This window comes from Sus scrofa, chromosome 12 (assembly GCF_054392235.1).
Source record: "Sus scrofa isolate SSC_HxYL_T2T_F1_AM1 chromosome 12, Sscrofa_HxYL_maternal_Yorkshire_Landrace_v2.0, whole genome shotgun sequence".
In the NCBI taxonomy this organism is placed as follows: Eukaryota; Metazoa; Chordata; class Mammalia; order Artiodactyla; family Suidae; genus Sus; species Sus scrofa.
Window position 1 is genome coordinate 19,462,232 of NC_139394.1, and position 18,765 is coordinate 19,480,996.

Consider the following 18,765-nt stretch of genomic DNA (forward strand, 5'->3'; position numbering starts at 1 on the left):
GGAAGGGGAAATCTGAAGTTGAATTAGGAAGATCTTCTGGCTTGAAGGCAGAGAAGAGGGCTGGAAGCTGTGCTGGAACAAGCCTCTTTGGGAGGTTATGGAAACCTGCATTTCCAGCCTCTGCCATCTGGGGTTGCTAACTAACTTTCTTCAGTAAGAGGTGGGCGAGCATTGCAAAATATCAGGGCTTTCAGTAGTTTGGCTTTGTTCTGTGGCTTTCCCCCTTACCTCTACCCAAACCTATGCTCTCTGGAGCTCTGGGGCTCGCTGAGTGTCCTGAGACCCGGGGACCAATCCCCTGCTTCCAGGATGAATTTCCCAGTCAAACCCATTTCTGAGATTTCCAAGCAAGTTTGCAGGATGCTGTCCTTTCCTGATCTTAGGAGCCCTGCATATTCTAGAGCGCAACTGGAGGGGCTGGGGTGGGGCACCGAAGCCAGAGTAATATCACCGCTGGCCCCGAAGGCTCTTCGCACTTAGTGAAGGGTGGTCTCCTGTCTGAGTCGTCAGTATTCCGAAGCCATAGCAGTATCTCTTCTATGCTCAGATCTTCGGCTGCACGTGCAACAAGGTTTAAAGATTTTTTTCATTTCTTGAAATTGTACTCTGAGGGATAGTGAGTGCCTTCGTTCTGCGCTCCATAGACAGGAGTATAGATAAGCTCTCCCTTCCAGGCTGCAAATAGAGTCTTCGACCTTTTCGTGAGGACGCCCCCCCCTTTTTTTCTTTCTTTTCTTTTTTTGCAAATTCGCCTAGAGATTCTGGGATCCAGGCATTCACCACTGAGTCCTTAAAAGCTGCCCGTGGGACCGAGGCCCTATGGGAGTGGGTCTTTTGCTACTTGGGGGTCTCCCTAAACTCCTCCTTTTCCCTTTTCTCACTGGGAAGCTGGATAATGAGGAAAGCCGAGGCACCCCGGGGACTGGTCCTCGGATCTAAGCTGAGAGAAGGGGCGGGTAATCTTTCAGCATCGCCCTTTTAAGGGATTGCTGTGAGTCGAGGGATGCTAGTGGCTACAGGTCCCAGTCTTTGCTTTCTTGAGTGGGAAGCGCGCGTGTGTTGGGGGTGGGTGGTCGTGATCTGTGCAGTGTCTCCCAAACCACCACTTCCCCGCCCACCCACTAGCTGCTTGAAAAGCCTGCTTTCCTCCAGGTCGTCCCACGGCGTCTATACCCGCCTCCCCTTCTCTCCAGTCTCGGTCTCCGCCCCCTCGCTCACTGGAGGCCTCGCCGCTTTAAGAGCCGGGGTAGCGATTGACAAGCAATAAACGCGGAGCGCCGGGCTGTGCTGGAGCCACCCCGAGCTAGGGGCCTCCAGGGGCTCAGGTAGGCGCCCCCTCGGCCCCGGGACAGCACCCATCCCAGGGCCCTGTCTCCTCTTCGTTCTGGCGCAGCACCTAGGGCCCTTTCTCCGCATCTCACCTCCCTTGGTCTCTATGCTCAGGGCCATCGCCTGCATCTCCACCAACCACCCCCACCCCCTTTTCTAGGGTCCGTCTAGAGAGAGACCAAACCCCGCTGCCCACTGACGCTGCCCATCCCCACCCCCGCGGTGAGGGCTCCAAAGTGACGTCAGGCACAGAGCGGGTGAGCTGTTCGGGGCGCTGGTGTCCGTGCGGCCTCTCCAGGGGCTGTGCGGATTCTGGGGACTTCAGAGCCAGGCATTACGTAAGAATCGCGCTGTTAGCTCTTCCAGGGGTGGGGGCGCAAGACAGAGAATATGTGGGTCCCCGTGGCTCCCCGGCCACCTTAGGAGACCAACACCTCAATCCTTCCTGGGAGGGGGTCCTGGGAAGGGGGTGTGCTGCTGCTTCCGCCTCTCAGGTTGTAGAGGGGGCGGGTCTGGGGCGGGGGCCAAGGCTAAGATCTGGGGACCTGGGAAGGGATCGGTGCCAGGACCGAGGAGCCAGGGCCAGGAAAGTTAGGTCAACTGGGGCGGGGGCCGGGGGGAGAGTGAGGACGGGGCGGGGTGGGGGCAGCCATGCAGTGACCTCATCCCTGGTCTCCAGCGGGCGCTCAAGCAAAGAGCCTTCTTTGATGGCTCGCAACACACCCCCCTCCCTCTAGGTCCTAGCGCCCAACGTGTTAGTGCTGGACCCTGGGCCGGGGCGCTCTGATTCTCAGTGCATGCTGGCCCCCGCGACCACTTAGGCCCCCATCCCTCAGTCTGTCTACCCCTCCCCACGACCTGTCGGTCTGCAAAGCGCCTTTGTCAGACCTTTCTTCTCTACATCTCTTTGTACGTGTGTTGATGGAGCTTGGAGGAAACCTCCCCCTTTCCCGGTGGGCCCGCATCATCTAGCAACCCTGAGCGAAGTGGAGAGCCTGGAGGTAGGGGTGAGGGGGCACAGGGCTCAGGCTTTAGGAAGCCGAGTTGCGGGTTCCCAGATGCCTGGGCTCCTGACCTTGGCTCGGAGCCAGGCTGGCTTGCCTGGCACTGCTGTTCTCCTGTGGGCACAGCCGGACCCCGCCTTCTTCAAGGCTTGGGTGGGGGTGGGGCAGAGCTAGCCGATGTCGTGGGAACCGACTCCCCAGGGAGAAAACCCAGGCTGGCTGGGCAAGACTTCTGGGGACAGGACCTCCCTGCCTCTTCCCATTCTCCAACCTCTGGGGAAGGAGGACATCTGGAATTCTCTTTGCCAGTAACTGTCAGAGAGAGTAGCGCCAGCCAGGAGAAGGCTCTAGGTTCCAGGTCCTCAGAACCTGAGAGGGGGAGGAAGGGATCCCTCCGCGACGCTCTCTAGGAATAGGGACAACAGGAGTTGGCATCCGGGGCACTACCTGGCACAGTGGATCCTGGGCACTGCTCCAGCCTGGGTGCCAGCCTGACGGGGGGGGGGGGTGCCCTTCCTCTCCGAAGCTTCTTTCCTCCTTGTCCTGAGGAGGCAGACCCAGCAGGAAGGGGAGCCATCCTTCCACCTTTGTAATTTCTACTTTCTAAGCTCAGATGACCAGCTCAGGCCTGGGTGGCGGATGAGAGTAAAGAGGATTTTATTAAAATCAGGTAGTGGTCCCACCAGGGACCTTTTGACAAGGAGGAAGTGAAGTTGCGGCTACCCCACCCCCAGGGCCCAGGAGCATTCAGTCCAAAAGTGGGCACTGCCAGCTGCTTCCCACTACTCCCCCACCCCTGCTATGAGCCACTGCCTCCCGTTGCCATGGCAACCGGGAATTAGGGTTTTCTCCAACAGCACAGGCCCAGGAAGGATGATGGGTCACTCCCCTGCATCCTCCTCTGGAGAATGAGGGAGCCACCCCCAGCTTGGGGTGGCCCTGGGTGGGAACTGAGGCTTTAAACTCCTAGGCTGGTTCTGCCCAGAGCCCCCTGCTCTGAGCTGAGAAGGGGCAGGCAGAGAACGAGGAAACAAGGGAGGCCTTGGGAAGGTATGACATCATTTCTGTCCTCAGATGGTCAAAGATTTGTGGGAGCATCTACACGTGCCAGATCTAGGATCCAGAGGCAACATAAGACAGATGTTGACCTCATGGCCCATGGAGTTTAAAGTCTGGAAATGCCTACCTTTCCTGCTTTTGACTCAGATTCTGGACTTTTTCCCACTCTCTTTCTCGTTCAAAAAAAAAAAAAGACAGATGGTAGGCAGAGATAATTTTTTTTTAAATCATAAATCCATTTTCATTGTCGCTCTCTTTATTAGCCTTGTGATCTTGGGTAAATAAACTACCCTCTCTGACCCTCTCTCTGTTTCCTCCTCTTTGGAGAAATGGGCATAGTATCTGTGCTTTCTGCCTCTTAGGACCGTAGGATCATTTAATGCCAGGGCGATGTGTTCGCCCCTACCTCGCTGGCTGATGCTGAGGCAGAAGCCCTTCCTAATTCCTTCCCCGTTGCTTTGCCCTTGTGCCTTCTCAACCTCCTCTCTCCCCTCCTCCAGGAGAGGCATTTTGCAGAGCCCTTGCTGACTTCACCATGCCGGTCGCCGCCACCAACTCTGAGACTGGTAAGAAGGGGATGCCAATTTGTATCAGTGGTTCAGGGGATGCCAGGCAGAGACTCGAAGGCGGTGAGCAGAATCAGATACTCCCACAGCTCTCTGTAAGAACAAACCGCACCCCCTAGCTGCTCCACCCAGAGGCTCAGCCTTTCCTTCAGGCAGCTTCTATTGCCCAGCTGCACCTGCCCCAGGGTGGGGCTAGAGACACTGCATAAATCACCTCCAAGGAAGCAGGGGGCAATGCATGCACTGGAAATGGCCTGCTATTGCTGGAGGACAAATGGCACGGGGCCAGGCTGATTAGAGAAGTGGCTTCTAGGAGCCGGGTGGTGGAGGATGGCTTGGGGGCAGAGGGACTGCAGCAGCACAACCTGGGGCAGAGAAGTCCATGGGACAGTACCCACCAGATGGGTTGAGTGGCCCAGCATGTGCTAAGATGGGCCATGTGTGCCCCAGGGGTACAGGAAGCTCTGTGTGGAGAATGCCAGGGCAGGAAGCCTCTACTTGGTTCTGTAGGAGGTTTTAGGGCAAGAGAGAGGGTCAGCCAGACAAGCTAGGAAGCCTCCTGAACAAACTGCTAAAATTCTTGGGAGACTGTAAATTCTGTCAAGAGGTTGATGTGAAATGTAAAAGCCAAGACGGGGAAAGCATGTTACTGTTAGGAATACTCACAATCAGGAGTTCCCCTTGTGGCTCAGTAGGTTACGAACCTGACTTATATCCATGAGGCTGAGGATTCGATCCCTGGCCTCGCTCAGTGGGTTAAGGAACCAGCGTTGCTGCAGCTGTAGTGTAGGGTGGCTACGCTGTGGTATAGCCTGGGAACTTCCATATGCCATGGGTGTGGCCCTAAAAAGACACACACACACACACACACACACACACACGGAATATTCACAATCATTATTCTGTGCTGCTGAGTTGTTGTTACCTCATTAACCTGTGACCTTGAGTCCATCACCTCCTTTTTAGGACCCAGGTTTCCTGGTCTCTTAGATGAGATGATGGGACAAGATCAGTGTTTTTTTTGTTTTGTTTTGTCTTTTTGCCTTTTTTAGGGCCGCTTCCCGTGGCATATGGAGGTTCCCAGGCTAGGGGTCGAATCGGAGCTGTAGCCGCCAGCCTATGCCAGAGCCACAGCAATGCAGGATCCAAGCCACTTCTGCAACCTACACCACAGCTCATGGCAACGCCGGATCCTTAACCCACTGAGCAAGGCCAGGGATCGAACCTGCAACCTCATGATTCCTAGTCGGATTCATTAACCACTGAGCCACGACGGGAACTCCAAGATCAGTGTTTTTAACTTGTATGGGTCTTGGGTCCCTTGGAGAATCTGATAAAAGCCAAGGGTCCTCATCGTAGACAAAGCCTTCTATGCACAGAATCCGCATCCCACTCCAGGGGTACTGGAGCGAAATGCCCTGTGCTAGCAGCTCTCTAAGAGCCCTAACAACTGTAAACTGCTCTAGTTTTGCTCTGATTTCTCTGCATGTTTCCCTGCTTGGCTATCTCCTGTCCATGCAGCCCCTTCCCCCTCTAGGCCCTGCTACTGCCTATGCAAGATGTTTCAAGGCCCTCCCAGTTTGATTAAATTGACTCCTCTGTTCCTCCCCTCTGAGAAGCTGAACCAGGAACGTGAAGGCTGCTATGAGTGGGTCAGAGCCTAAATTGTGACACCCCTGTCCCCCAGAAAAGGCCTCTCCATGCAGTGATGGAACGGTACCAATGTCCCTCAGTTTCTGTGGCCTTGGAGGCCTCAGAGGTCCCTCCACCCCCAGCTCCAGCCTGCCTGGGCCCCTCAGTAAGCTGCTTAGGGGTTAATTAAGCCCATCCCTGAGGCCGTGATTAAAAGTCTTTCGATCTGGGCATGTCCAGTAAACCCATTAATAGTGTCTGGCAGGGGGGCAGGGGGAGGAGAAGGCCCAGTAATTTGGCTTCCCTGCTGCAGGCCCTGGTCGGGGTGGGATGGAAGATAGGGCAGGGAGTGGACCCAGGGATATGGGGAGGTCTGCTTCCTCTGAGGACTCCTGGGGCACCTGCTCCCCTGGGTATTTTGCCCTGGGCTGCTATGCTTACCATATCCAAAGGAAGAAGGGCAGGAGCAAGCTGCTTAACCTCTTAGAGTCTGTGATTCCTCCTCTGTAAAGAGGAAATGGGAGACTTCAGGCTAGGAGTCTTCATCTTTCTCCCAGGTGGCTCTCTGTGCCTGCCCCAGGCTGGATGGGCTCCTGGCCTCAAAAATCTAATGATGGTTCTGCCCCTTTTCATGTGGTGGTCGTGACACATCCCACGGGCCTGACAGAGAGATAGCTGGGCCCCTGCCTCTGAGGTCGGGTTCACTTTCCCCCTCCCTCTCTCTTCCCCCAGAGACCTCTGCCTTGGGCTCTGCAGAGAACGAAGCTAGCAGGGTCTTTCCACCCTTACCCACGAGTCAGTATGGCCACGGTCATTGTGGAGAAAGGGAGAGGGTGGGGGCGTATTCCTCTTGCAGGGAGACCCCAACTCTGTTTCTAGTAATGTGGAGGGACCCTTTTCCTGAGGGTTGGAAATACACAGGTAATGGCATGGGCTGAGCGTTTAGACAGCTTGTCCCTGGACTCCAGGCCTGCAGCCCTGCCCTCTCTTCCCCCTGTACCTAGTTCCCTTCTTTCTTTGAATCAAGGCTAGGTCCTGGGGTTTTCAGGTGGAGCTGTCCCTTTAAATCTCTGGGTTAATGTCCTAGTGTGTAATCCTGCCTGCTGCCATGGCAACCAGGGGGTGTGCTGTGCCCTGGTGCCACTCCTCAGGGAATAGTTGTCTGGTGGAGGCAGCAGTGCCTAGTGGTGCCCTCATGGGTACAGGGTCTCAGAGGAATGAATGGTGGCTCTGGGTTGGGGTAACTGTCAAGTGCCCCCCAGTGCCTACCCTAGTCCCTGCTTCCTCAATGGTCTCTCACTCACCTTTTCCCTTCCCTAATTCTGCCTTGTCCACAGGCATCGCCCTCATATCCAAGGGGGAGTGCTAACGGGAGATGGGGGAGGGTGAAACCGCTGCTGAGATGTGGAGTTAGAAATCTTGGGATGCCCTTCTGCGCCTATAGTGATGCCACCCCTTTCCCTCCCCCACTCCCTCACAAATGGCAGCTGGGAGAGGCATTTGGGCTTTGAGGTATTTGCCCCACGCCAAAGTGGTGCCACTGCCTCCTGGCGCAGGACCGAGAATCATTCTTGGGGTCTTCCTTTAATCCTGAGGGAGTCATAGTAGAGGAAACTGGGCCTGGAGAGGGGACAGAGAGGTCGGAGGGCACGAAGAGGAGGCGGCGGCAAGGAGTGTAATACAGGAGGGATTTCCAGAAGCGGGGGGCAGGAACAAGATGGGGCCAAATCCCCACCCACCTTGGGTTCCCCGCAGCTGGGCTGGTTGGGGAGAGTCCCTGAGCACCGCCCTAGTCTTGAAGGGGCTGCACGCTTAACCCTCTCCGCTTTCGAATCTTTCCTCAGCTGCCTCCTCCCCACCCCCACTAGAAGGTACTAAAACAGGGGGATCGGGTCATCCGTGGGCTGAGGACTCACTCTCCCACCGCCCCCTCCCAGAGCTTTTACTGCCCCCTCTGGGGTCTGCTTCACTTGGGGCATTGGCCAATCAGAAAGGCGGTCAGGGCGGTTGAGCCTTGCTATTGGCTAGCCCTGCAGGGGGCGCTTCCCGAGTCCCGCCTCCTCCAGCGCTGCCCTCGGACTGGGAAGGCGGCGGCGGCGTGCGGGCCACTCTGGGAGCCTCGGACCGGGCGAGGGGCAGCCATGGCGGGCAGCCCAGGCAGCGGGGCCTCCCTGGAGGGTATATCCCTGGGCTCCTCTGAGGAAGCTGAGCTCCAGAGGGAAGGTAGGGCGGAAAGGCGGGGCGGTGAGGCTGGGGCATCTAGGGTGCCCTAGGAGCGGGCTCCCGGGATCCTAAGGTTTTGGGGGCGCCGAGGCCTGGGCTGAGGGCGCCAACTCCCCTGGCTCAGTCCTCCCTGTGGCTGGCAGGCTGGGAAATCCGGTTATGAGGTTGTCTGGGGACCGTCCCAGGATATCTGGGCAGAGAGGGGAGGGTCCCTGCTCTGGCCTTTTTCTGAGTCTCTTATGGGCCTTGAAGGTCTCTGACCAAGGCCAAGCCCAGGTCTGAGCAGCAGGGGTCTGGAGGGCAGACGTGGATGCTGTTTCTGGAGAAGGTGGGGAGGATGAGGGGGAAGAGGGTAGGAGAGCAGGAGCCCTTGAACCCTGGCTGCCAGCTCTGGTTTCAGTGCCTCCCCCCATCCACGGTTCCTTCCTGGAGGAGAGGGTACTGCTGAGAGCAGTGAGAGGTGCCAGGGACCGTACCCACCCCTCCTCCTCCCCGGCTTGGGTGCTTTTATACAGATGTAGGCGTGGGTGGCAGGGTGGCAGAGTAATGATACCCCCTGCCCATCTCTGCCCCAGCTGGGCACACTGCTTCTCCCTTCCTTCCCCCAGAACCTGCCACAGCCAGGTGGGGGAAGGAAGACACCCCCCATCCCCGCTGGTGGTGGAAGGAAGACACCCCCCACCTTAGGTCGCAGCAGTGGCCGCTTCAGGTGTTCTCACGCCCTTGTCTGATCCCAGGCTGAGGGTTCACCGATCCGTGGGATGACTTGGTTCAGCTCCTGCCCCTGGGTGCCCTCAGCCATCCTAGGCCTCAGGGTGCCCATTTCCCCAGCTTCTACCAGTGTTCTGGGCCTCAGCTTTGGCTCCCTATGATCTAGACTAATTTCTTTCTCTTCTTTCTTTCTTTCTTTCTTTCTTTTTTTCTTTTCTTCCTTCCTTCCTTCCTCTCTCTCTCTTTCTTTCTTTCTTTTTCATTTTTGGCTGCCCAGTGGCATAAGGAGTTCCTGGGCCAGAGATCAGATCTGAGTGGCAGTCATGACCTGAGCTACAGCTGAGGCAACACCCGATCCTTAACCCTCTGTGCCGGGCCGGGGATCACATCCCACCATCTCCCACGACACCACCAATCTTGTTGCACCATAGCAAGAGCTCCTGTACTAATTTCTTGACAGTTGTCTGTCAGAGCTGAAGGGCCTGTAGATGTATCCAGTCCAATACACCCATTTTACAGGAAGGGAAGACTGAGACCTGTGAGAGGCAGTGACTTGTGCAAAATCACACTGAATTAGTGGCACAGCTGGTACGGGATGCTGTGTAGGCTCTGACCTTCTGCATGGCTGTCTGCTTGACACCAGGCGGGCACTCAGGGACATGCTCTAAGCCATCGTCTCTCATCCCTGAACCTGCCCGTGTGGGTGGCTGAGTCCTGGGGCTTCAGCCCATCCAGAGGTTGGATGCGCAGTCTGGTTCTCTGGTTTAGGGCAGAACCTGGAACCTGACCCTGCTTCCCTTTCTCCCCTCCCCCTACCTCAGTGTCCACTTCCCGCTGCCTAGGGCCTCCCTCCTGCCCAGGCTGGCATGATCTAGGGCCTAGAGAACAGGCCAAGGAAATTGCCCCTCCCCTCTTAGGGCCCCTGCCCCAGGCATTCAAGGTCCCGATGTGCTGGGCCAGGAAGGGTTTGCTGCCGGGAGGGGTGTCTTCTGTGGGATGTGCAGTAGGATGCGGGGTCGCTATAGGGTGTGTTTGGGTCTCTGTGCTCAGCTGGCACCTGTGTGTCTCACAGGCTGCTCTTTCCCCCCAGCCATGCAGCAAGTCCTGGACAACCTGGGATCCCTCCCCAATGCCACGGGGGCTGCTGAACTGGATCTGATCTTCCTTCGAGGCATTATGGAAAGTCCCATAGTGAGATCCTTGGCCAAGGTACAGTGCTGTGAGGGATTCAGGCACAAGGGCACGGTGCCTGGGGAGGCATGGGGACAGGGGGCCCTGGGGCTGGGACATGTGGCACCAGAGACCCCCAGAGAGGGTATGCATGGACATCCACGCCCAGATGATGAATCTGAGCCACTGCAGGGTGGCAGGCTGCCCCCACGCCTGACAGATGAGTGTGTGGATGGGCCCGTGTGGATGCGTGTGGTGACTGCCAGCTTGTAGAGGGCATGACTGGTTAGGGGTGAACATGCCTGTGCTTTGGAATCTCCGGACTTCATCCTGCTCATCTTTCTGCCTTTGGGCATTTTGTGCAGACCTCTTTCTAAGGTCACCTGCCACATGTCAGGTGGAGGAGAGACTCACTAGAGGAGAAAGTTATAAAACAATCTGATGACGGCGGTAATATGGGCAGAGGCACTAGGTGTTTTGGGAGCAGAAAGGGCAGATGGCTGACCAGCCCAGGGGGCGGCAGGGAAGACTTCCTGGAGGAAGGACCACTTGAGCTGAGTCTTGAAGAATGAGGAGGGGGAGGGCATTCTAGGCCACAGGAAGAGCTTAAGCAGAAACAGAGGTGAGAAAGAGCCCGAAGGGTACAGGAGCCATACATGCAGTGTGAGGCTGGAGCTGCAGGTGCAAAAGAGGGAGTATGAGCTGCTGAGAAGCTGGCAGGGGGCAGAGGGCCCTGGAGGCTGTGCCTGGGGTTGCACATCATCCAATAGACAACCTGGAGCCTCCTGCGGGCTTTACGCAGGGCTGTGATGACACACGCGGGTGTTTTAGGCACCCTCTGGCAGCCGCATGGGGGGTGTCTGGAGGGTCACAGCTGGAGCTGGAGAGACTGGAGTCCTGGAGGGCCCGGCACGAGACCCGCAGTAACGGCACGAGGGAAGGGAGGACGGAGGAAATGGTTAGGAGGTAAATCCTTGGTGTTTGGAAGGTGAGGGGTACGTACGGGTAGCCAGGCTCCTGAGATTCTGCACAGGGGAATCTGGCGCCACCTTCGACCGAGATGAGAAGCAAGGAGGGACCGGGGTGCGTGGGGGAGCGTGACCCCCCTCCCCATTGCGGAGGAGGAGAGGAGGTGAGAATGGTGCCAGTAGCTGTGTTGGCGGCAAGACTGGGAGTTGCAGGGCATCATGCTAATGGCTCGGATTTCTCAGGGGAGATGGACAGCCTTCTGCTGGACATGCGGGATCAGGGGTTGAGTGGAGCGGGGGCGGGGTGGGATTTGGACGTGAAGGTTCAAATAATGGCTGAAGAGGAGAGAGGACACGCGCAGAGGCCAGGGAGCAGGGTTGACAGGGCCCCACACCATCCATGGCAGGTGCTTTATTTCCTGTGGGTGGGGGTGACTCATTCCAGAGACTCGGAGGGTGGCTTTGGTCCAGGGCTTGTGCTGGATGGGGACCATGGGAGGCTGAGATGTAGGGACAGGTGAGAGTGGCTCAGAGCATCACCTCTGGGGTCTAGGCTGGGAGGGGAGGGGAGAGTGGCCAGGAGGAGACAGAGGCAGGGAGAAAATGGAAGCGAAGGCCTGGGGGCTCCCTGGGGACACAGCGTTTGGGGAGAGAGTGTACAGTGGAAGAGAAGGCCAAGGTCAGACAGGGAGTCAGGAGGTGAAAGATTTCCCAGGAGGACAGTTCCGGGGGTGACATGACAATCTAGGGTGTGGCTGTCGTGGACGGGGAGATCATCCGTATTAAAGAACTCCAGGAATGGGAAGCTCAGGTGTGGGATGGGGTGGGGTGTGTACATGGATGTTGGGGTACATAGAAGACCACAGGCAGTCCGGGGTCTTCAGGGAAGGGTGCTTGGGGTGACCAGGCCCCTCGCCGGGTCGGCAGGGACAGCAGTGGGTGTGTGGGGGGGTGCAGCCAGGTGGTGGGTCTTCTACAGGGGGCGAGTGGGGTCATGGGACAGCCATAATCGGACCTGCCATGGGGTATGGAAGGCGACCAGGCCCCACTGCTGTGGGAAGGGGACACAGCCTGCTCATGTGATCACCTGTGGAATGGCTGAAGACCTAGGGAGGTTCTGGAGAAGAGAAAACTGGGCAGGTTGGAGGAGATTGGAGAAAGGCAGATTGCGTCTCCTTCGGTGGTCAAGGGTTGGATTCATGCATTAAAAATAAAAACCAGGGGAGTTCCCGTCGCGGCTCAGCGGTAACGGATAGGACAAGTATCCACGAGGACCCAGGTTCTATCCCTGGCCTCGCTCAGTGGGTTAAGGATCCTGTGTTGCTGTGGCTGTGGCATAGTCCTGTAGCTCAGATGCGACCCCTAGCCTGGGAACTTCTGGATGGCACATGTGTGGCCCTAAAAAGACAAAAAAAATTAAAAAGGGAGTTATGTTTGCTTCAAACATAGAGAATATGAGCTCCTTGAGGACAGAGATGTCTGCCTGGTGCACTGCTGTGTCCCTGGAGCCTGGAACACTGCCTGGCACGTAGTAGGTGCTCACTGAATATGTGTTGAATGAATGAAGATGAGAGGGTATAGAAAAAGAACCTAACAGACCCCTGAGTATTCACCTCCAGGATGGGCATGCCAACCACCTGTGCTTTAGTTTTTGCTCTTTATTTTTAAGGAATAAAAAGCATGGTGCAGGGAACGCCTCTCCCCTTTCCTCCTTTCCACTGCCGGCCTGCCCCCGGCTTGAACTGATGCTGCCATTCCCCTGAATGTTTGCATTATCTTGCCGACATATGTATTCAGATGTAAACTATCTGCCCCTGGTATATGTGTTTTTATTTTTACTGTTTTATTTTTTAACTTTTTTTGGCCTGTGGCCTGCTGGAGTTCTGGGGTCAGAGATTGAACCTGTGCCACAGCAGCTGCCCGAGCCACAGCAGTGACAATGCCAGATCCTTAACCCGATGAGCCACCCGGGAACTCCTATACGTGTTTTTAAATTTTATGTAATGGAATAATAGTGTAACCAGCTTAGGTCTTTGAGATTCCTAGTTCATATAAATACTGTAGTTATGGACGTACTTATAGATACGGATCCATTGGAACTGTTGTGTTGCTAGTCCCATACAGGAATAGAGGCCGGTGTGTTCATTTACTGGTTCCCCTGCTGAGCGACAGGTACATGGTTGCTGACTTGCCTCTAGCAAGGACAGCGCTGCTGTGAACATCCTTGTACCCATCTGCTTCTGCACGGGGGTGAGACTCTTTTTAGGGTGAACACTTTGGTGGAATTGCTGTGTATATGCTCTTTGAACCTCAACCTCTGTACCTTTCCAGAGCTGATTTCAGAGTTGGATTTGTTAAACCACACCATCTCTGAGTCACTCGAGCTATTCCGTCTCCAGCAGGCCCACCAGTGACGTAGGAAGGGCTCTCAGGATGTAGAGCCTCGGGGTTAGAAGGTCCTCTAGCCAGCCCCTTTCCAAAGCGTGAGCCCCTCTCCCTCCCCTGATGGCATTCCTCTCTGGTGGCCTTGCGAGCCCATGTGACAACTCTCCGAAGGTGGGCTTGCTGGCTGGCTGGCTCTGTCATTCACTCGTTCGGTCATCTGTCCCCTATTCTACACATCCCTATTGCGTGCTCGCCGAGTACCAGGCCCGGCGCTGGGGCTATGGTAGTGAACTCTCGGATGGTTTATCCTTCTCCCTTGGGAGCCCGAGTCTGTCATTTTCTCACGGAGCCCTGCAGTGTCCTAGTCCTGGGACATCAGCCTAATTGAGAAGTCACCAAGGTGCTGGGTCTGACTGTAAGTAAACTCTCTTCTTCTGAAATGTTCTTGGGGGGAGTTCCCATTGTGGTGCAGTGGGTTAAGAACCCAACATAGTGCCTGTGAGGATTCAGATTCGATCCCTGGCCTTGCTCAGTGGGTTAAGGATCTGGCACAAGCTGCAGCATAGGTCACAGATGTGGCTCGGATCTGGTGTTGCTGTGGCTGTGGTGTAGGCTTGCAGCTATCGCTCTGATTCGACCCCCCAGCCTGGGAACCTCCATATGCCGCAGGTGTGGCTGCAAAAAGAAAAAATAAAAGAAATGGTCTTGGTGTGGGCTGGTTAGACTTTCCCCTTAAGAAATTCCTCGTATGGTTCCAGATGCACAAAGCCCAGTAGAAGGGAGTGTGAAGATTTCTTTAACTCTGAGACCCCATAAGAAGCTCGTGGGCTCAGGGAACCCAGTGATTTTTCTCCATCTAGTTGTGAAATAAACAGGAAGTGAATCTCCTCCATAAAGGCCTGTCTGAGCGCAGGAAAAATCCCTCCAGTTCCTACATGTGTGACCTTTTTACCATGCAGCTTTGCCACTCCTCTCATCAAAAGGCAGAGTTTCTCTCTCTATTCTTCAGTCTGGGCTTGACCACGTGACTTGCTTTGGACAGCAGGACCTACTTCTTACCCCCTCTCATCCATTTTAGTGATTATGTATACGCAGATAAGTTTCTAACCTAATAGAAAAACTACTTTTTTTTTTTTGTCTTTTTGCCTTTTCTAGAGCTGCTCCCGCAGCATATGGAGGTTCCCAGGCTAGGGGTCGAATCAGAGTTGTAGCCACTGGCCTACACCAGAGCCACAGCAACGCGGGATCTGAGCCAGTCTGTGACCTACACCACAGCTCATGGCAACGCCAGATCCTTAACCCACTGAGCAAGGCCAGGGATGGAACCCACAACCTCATGGTTCCTAGTCAGATTCGTCAACCACTGAGCCACGACGGGAACTCCTAGACAAAGTACCTTAATCAAAGATCCAAGGTTCTCCTGTGGTGCAGCAGGTTAAGGATTTGCCATTGTCACTGCAGTGGCTTGGGTCACTGCTGTGGCATGGGTTTGATCCCTGGTGTAGGAACTTCCACATGCCTCAGGCACGGCCAAAAAAAAAAGAAAAAAAGAAAAAAAGAAAAAATCCAGCTATAAAAGCTCAGTGGCCCAGAAACCCACAGGGCCAGAGTCTAGTTCACCTGCTTCTCTTACCCTGATGGCGTGGGCTTGACTCTCCTCTCGGGGATGTGGCAGATGATGTGGCAGGGGCCAGGCTGGGTAGATCTGGAACAGAGGAGCAGGGCCTGAGGAGACAAATCCAGAGAGTTATAGGCTCTGAAGGAAGTCAAATCTGGGTTGACTGCAGACAGCAGGTGGCAGCCCTGGCAGGTGGGTGACATCCGGGAGGGCTGACATGGATCCAGCCATAGATGTTCCAGCAATGGCCAAGGCCAAGGCCATGGTGAGGAATCAAAGGCAGAAGATGTTCAGAAGTTTAGGTAAGCTGTGCAGTTCCCCTCGTAGCTCAGCAGGTGAAGAACCCAACATAATATCTGTGAGGATTTGGGTTGGATCTCTGGCCTTGCTCAGAGGGTTAAGGATCCAGCATTGCCGAGAGCTGTGGCATAGTTCGCAGATGTGGCTCAAATCTGGTGTTGCTGTGGGATAGGCCCCAGCTATAGCTCCAATTCAACCCCTAGCCCGGAACTTCCATATGCCACAGATGTGAAGGAAAAAAAATAAACAAACAAAAAACCACGAAGAAAGAAGGAAGGAAGGAAATTAATTAATTAATTTAGGTAAACTATTACCAGTGGGGATATCTGCCAGTTGAGAGGCTTGTGAACTAATCCACATGAGATGAAGGAGCAACGACACAAGGTTTGGAGTCAGAAGATTCACTGGCTGGCTGTGTGACTTTTGTATTTCCAGCAGCCTCTCTGAGCATCAGTCATTTCTTCTGAGAAGTGGGGATAATGATTTACGTCTCAGAGTCATGGTTGGGATGGAGAAGTGCTTTTTAACTCATACAACGTTGTTATGATGTAGTCCTGGCCATCAGTTCATAGGGAAGACTCTGAAGTTTCTGGCAAAGCAAGACAGGGCCTTACAAGAATGAGGGGCCAGGCGACTCCCTAAGATAGAGACTCTGTCCAGGGGCCATGACAAGCTGAGGCTACAGTGGTGGGGAGCCCCAGTACATCAGTTAGCTTGTGCTGTGTAACAAACCACCCCACAGAATGGTGGTTAAAACAACTGTGATTTCTGTCTCATGATTCTGTGGCTTGATTGGGTGGCTTTTTTGGTCCGAGCTTGCTCAGTCAGGGCTGGGTGGTCTAGGATGGCCTGAGTCACGTGTCCGGTGTCTCAGCGGGAAGGCTGCAGTGTCTAGGGTGGGGTGGTCTCTCATCCTCTAGGAGGGCGGCTCTGATTGCTTCACATGGTGATCTTAGCAGCAGACGAGCCCCCGGTCCCAGAAATTTTCCAAGCCTCTGCTTGTATCATATTTGCTATTGTCCTATTGGCCAAAGCAAATCATAGGGCCAGATCCAGATTGAAGAGTCCCGTAACCTTCTGGCTCACCCCTCTCTGGGCTTCTTTCAGATTTTGAGCTATTTAATTAGGAGCCTAGGCGTCAAGTGAGAATCCCCTCTTTCCTGCCAAGATCGGAGAGTTTGGAGTAGGAAGGCGGAGGGAAAAGCTATTCGGGGCAAGGGCTGTGTAGTGTTGCTGCTTTTGCAGTGGATGTTGGGCGCTGGATTGGGAGCCGGCCGACCTGGGTGTGTGGGCTGGCGCTCCCATTAGCCAGCTGTGAACCTGGCCGAAGTTTCACAGGTCTGTGAGGAGCTTGTGCCCCTGCTGTGCTGAGGATGATTTTTCAGAGCAGAATTAAACAACTCGTTACCACAGAAATTCAAAACCGCTCTCCTGGTTGTGGGGGCTCCTGCCTCTCATACTGCGGTGTGTGCTGCACAAGAGCACGTGCTTTCTAAAGATGGGCGCCCAGAGAGTGACGCTGTTGCCGGATTCTCCTGCAGAGAGAAGGGACACTGAGGCTTATTTCCAGGAAGCAGTGCCTGCACTGGCTCAGCAGATTCATATCCAGAGGCTGAGCCCCGAATGCAGCGGGGCGCTGTCTTATATACCCTCCGTTATTTGTCTTTTACACTTTGGTCTCTTTGTCCTCCTTATAAGATAACATACATTCTGTAGATTCTGGTTGGATGGTCTGTGTTACAAATTGGCACGTGGATACCGATTACATCTTGCTGCCGCAACGTTACGCATGCGCACACAGATGCTGGTTATGCCACGTTGCCATCCCTTTGTTCTGGGAGGGCCCTTACAGCACCACAGCTATGGGGGTGCTCAGGAAACTTTGATGGGAGCCCTGCTGTACACCCAAGAGCTACTTGCTGTTAAGGCATTCATTTTTCCCATTCGAGCCTCCGATACTTTATCAGGGAAATGGCCTTAATACCATGGATCTGTTGCTGGAACTTGGCCTCTGCTCACCGGTGCCAAATAGAAACTCAGAGACAGAGTTTTGGGCAAAGGAGAAAAAAATAGCTTTATTACTTTGCCAGGCGAAGGAGGGTCACAGCAGGCTAATGCCTCAAAGACTATGGCCCCCTTAGGAGAGATCGGGAGGTGGTTTTATAGTTTTGGGAGTGAAAAATAGGGCCACAGATAAGGATCAGGGTAGAGGCAAGCTTGCGTTGTTTTCAAAGCTGGTGTTCAGTGGTCTGGTGGTCTTCTTTCCGGAGTAAAGAATGCTTCATTAGCATCTTCCGTTGGTGGGGGTTAGTTCTGCTGAAGAACTCAAAGATATTGTCATCTGACCTGACCCCCTTGCTGTACAGTGGGAAAATAAAAAAAAAAAAAAAAAAAAAAAGATATTGTCATCTGTATTCCTTGAGGAGGGGCCAGGACTCTGCCCCGAGGCTGCATTGCTCTCTCCCTCTCTCCCTACTGCTCCTCCTGGTCTTGGCATCCCCTTTCTCCCCTGATTAGCAACCGTTTTGAACCTGACCTTTGGAACTCAGGGAAAGTCATGGAGGCTGAAGTATAAACATCCTCATAAACAAGAAATGGGGGACACAGAAAGGCTCGTGTGCCCAGGAGCCCACAGGGCCCTACTTGGTTTCCTTTTTTTTTTTTTTTTTGGTCTTTTTGCCATTTTTTGGGCCGCTCCCGCGGCATATGGAGGTTCCCAGGCTAGGAGTCTAATCGGAGCTGTAGCCACCAGCCTACGCCAGAGCCACAGCAACGCAGGATCCGAGCCGCATCTGCAAACTACACTACAGCTCACAGCAACGCCGGGTCATTAACCCACTGAGCAAGGGCAGGGATCGAACCCGCAACCTCATGGTTCCTAGTTGGATTCGTTAACCACTGCGCCACGACGGGGACTCCCCTCTTATGGATTTTTAATAAATGGTACTGGGACACCTGGAGAGTCATTTGGAGAGATATCGAAGCAGATCTATACCTCACGCCATATATCAGAATAAATTTCCAAGCAGGTCAGATATCTAAATGTGTAAAAATAAACCACACACATCCTAGAAGAAAACACGAATCTGTGTGTAAGGAAAATCTTTTAAAAAATGTGCCTCAAAATTCAGATGCATAAAATACTAATAAATTTAACTACATTACATATATTTTTGCATTGACATAAAAAGCATAAGCAGAGGCAAAAGACAAATGACAAACTGGGGGAAAATATTTGCAAGAGGTATCACAGATAAAGGGCTTATCTTCCTAACATACAGAATGTTTAAAAAAGTGAGAAAAAGAAAATAACAAGATCTGATAGAAAAATTGGCAGAAGACATGAACAGACAGTTCACAGAAAAAGATATACAGATGGCTTTTAAACATATGAAGAGATGCTCAGCTTCATTCCTAGAAACAAAATGCAAATTACGCCCAATTGAGAGATCATTTCTCATCCATGTGATTGGTAGACTTTCAAAGGTTTGATCATATACTGTGGTGGCAAGGCTTCAGGCAAGTTTCTCATCCAGGGCTGGTGGGAGGGCAAAATGGCACAAGCCCCATGGAGGGGAGTTGGTCAGAACCTAATAAAACCACATATGTATCTACCACTTGATCCAGCAGGACTTCTAGCAAGTTATGAGAAAGATCTCCACAGATAGAGAACAGCTGTGCCAAGGTAATTCACTGCAGCTTTATTTGCAATAGTAAGATATTAGAAACAACCTAGGGAGTTCCCGTCGTGGGGCAGTGGTTAACGAATCCGACTAGGAACCATGAGGTTGTGGGTTCGG

General features: G+C 53.9%; 1 protein-coding gene across 6 annotated transcripts in view; it reads left to right on the top strand.

Moving 5' to 3' along the window:
* The first annotated feature begins 1,236 nt into the window (after positions 1 to 1,236).
* The window catches only part of MPP2 (MAGUK p55 scaffold protein 2), a 28,672-nt gene continuing 11,143 nt past the window's right edge, over positions 1,237 to 18,765 (top strand). Inside the window, exons 1-5 of one of the 6 annotated variants that reach the window (XM_084984380.1) lie at positions 1,291 to 1,325; positions 1,490 to 1,667; position 3,176; positions 3,896 to 3,958; positions 9,615 to 9,733. In XM_084984380.1, coding sequence (XP_084840506.1) covers positions 3,928 to 3,958; positions 9,615 to 9,733 — 150 coding nt within the window. In that variant the 5' untranslated portion in view covers positions 1,291 to 1,325; positions 1,490 to 1,667; position 3,176; positions 3,896 to 3,927. Of the gene's footprint in view, positions 1,326 to 1,489; positions 2,331 to 3,175; positions 3,177 to 3,892; positions 3,959 to 7,666; positions 7,814 to 9,614; positions 9,734 to 18,765 lie in introns of those variants that run through there. The other 5 variants (XM_084984379.1, XM_021066902.2, XM_021066904.2 and 2 more) reach the window with 5 other exon arrangements.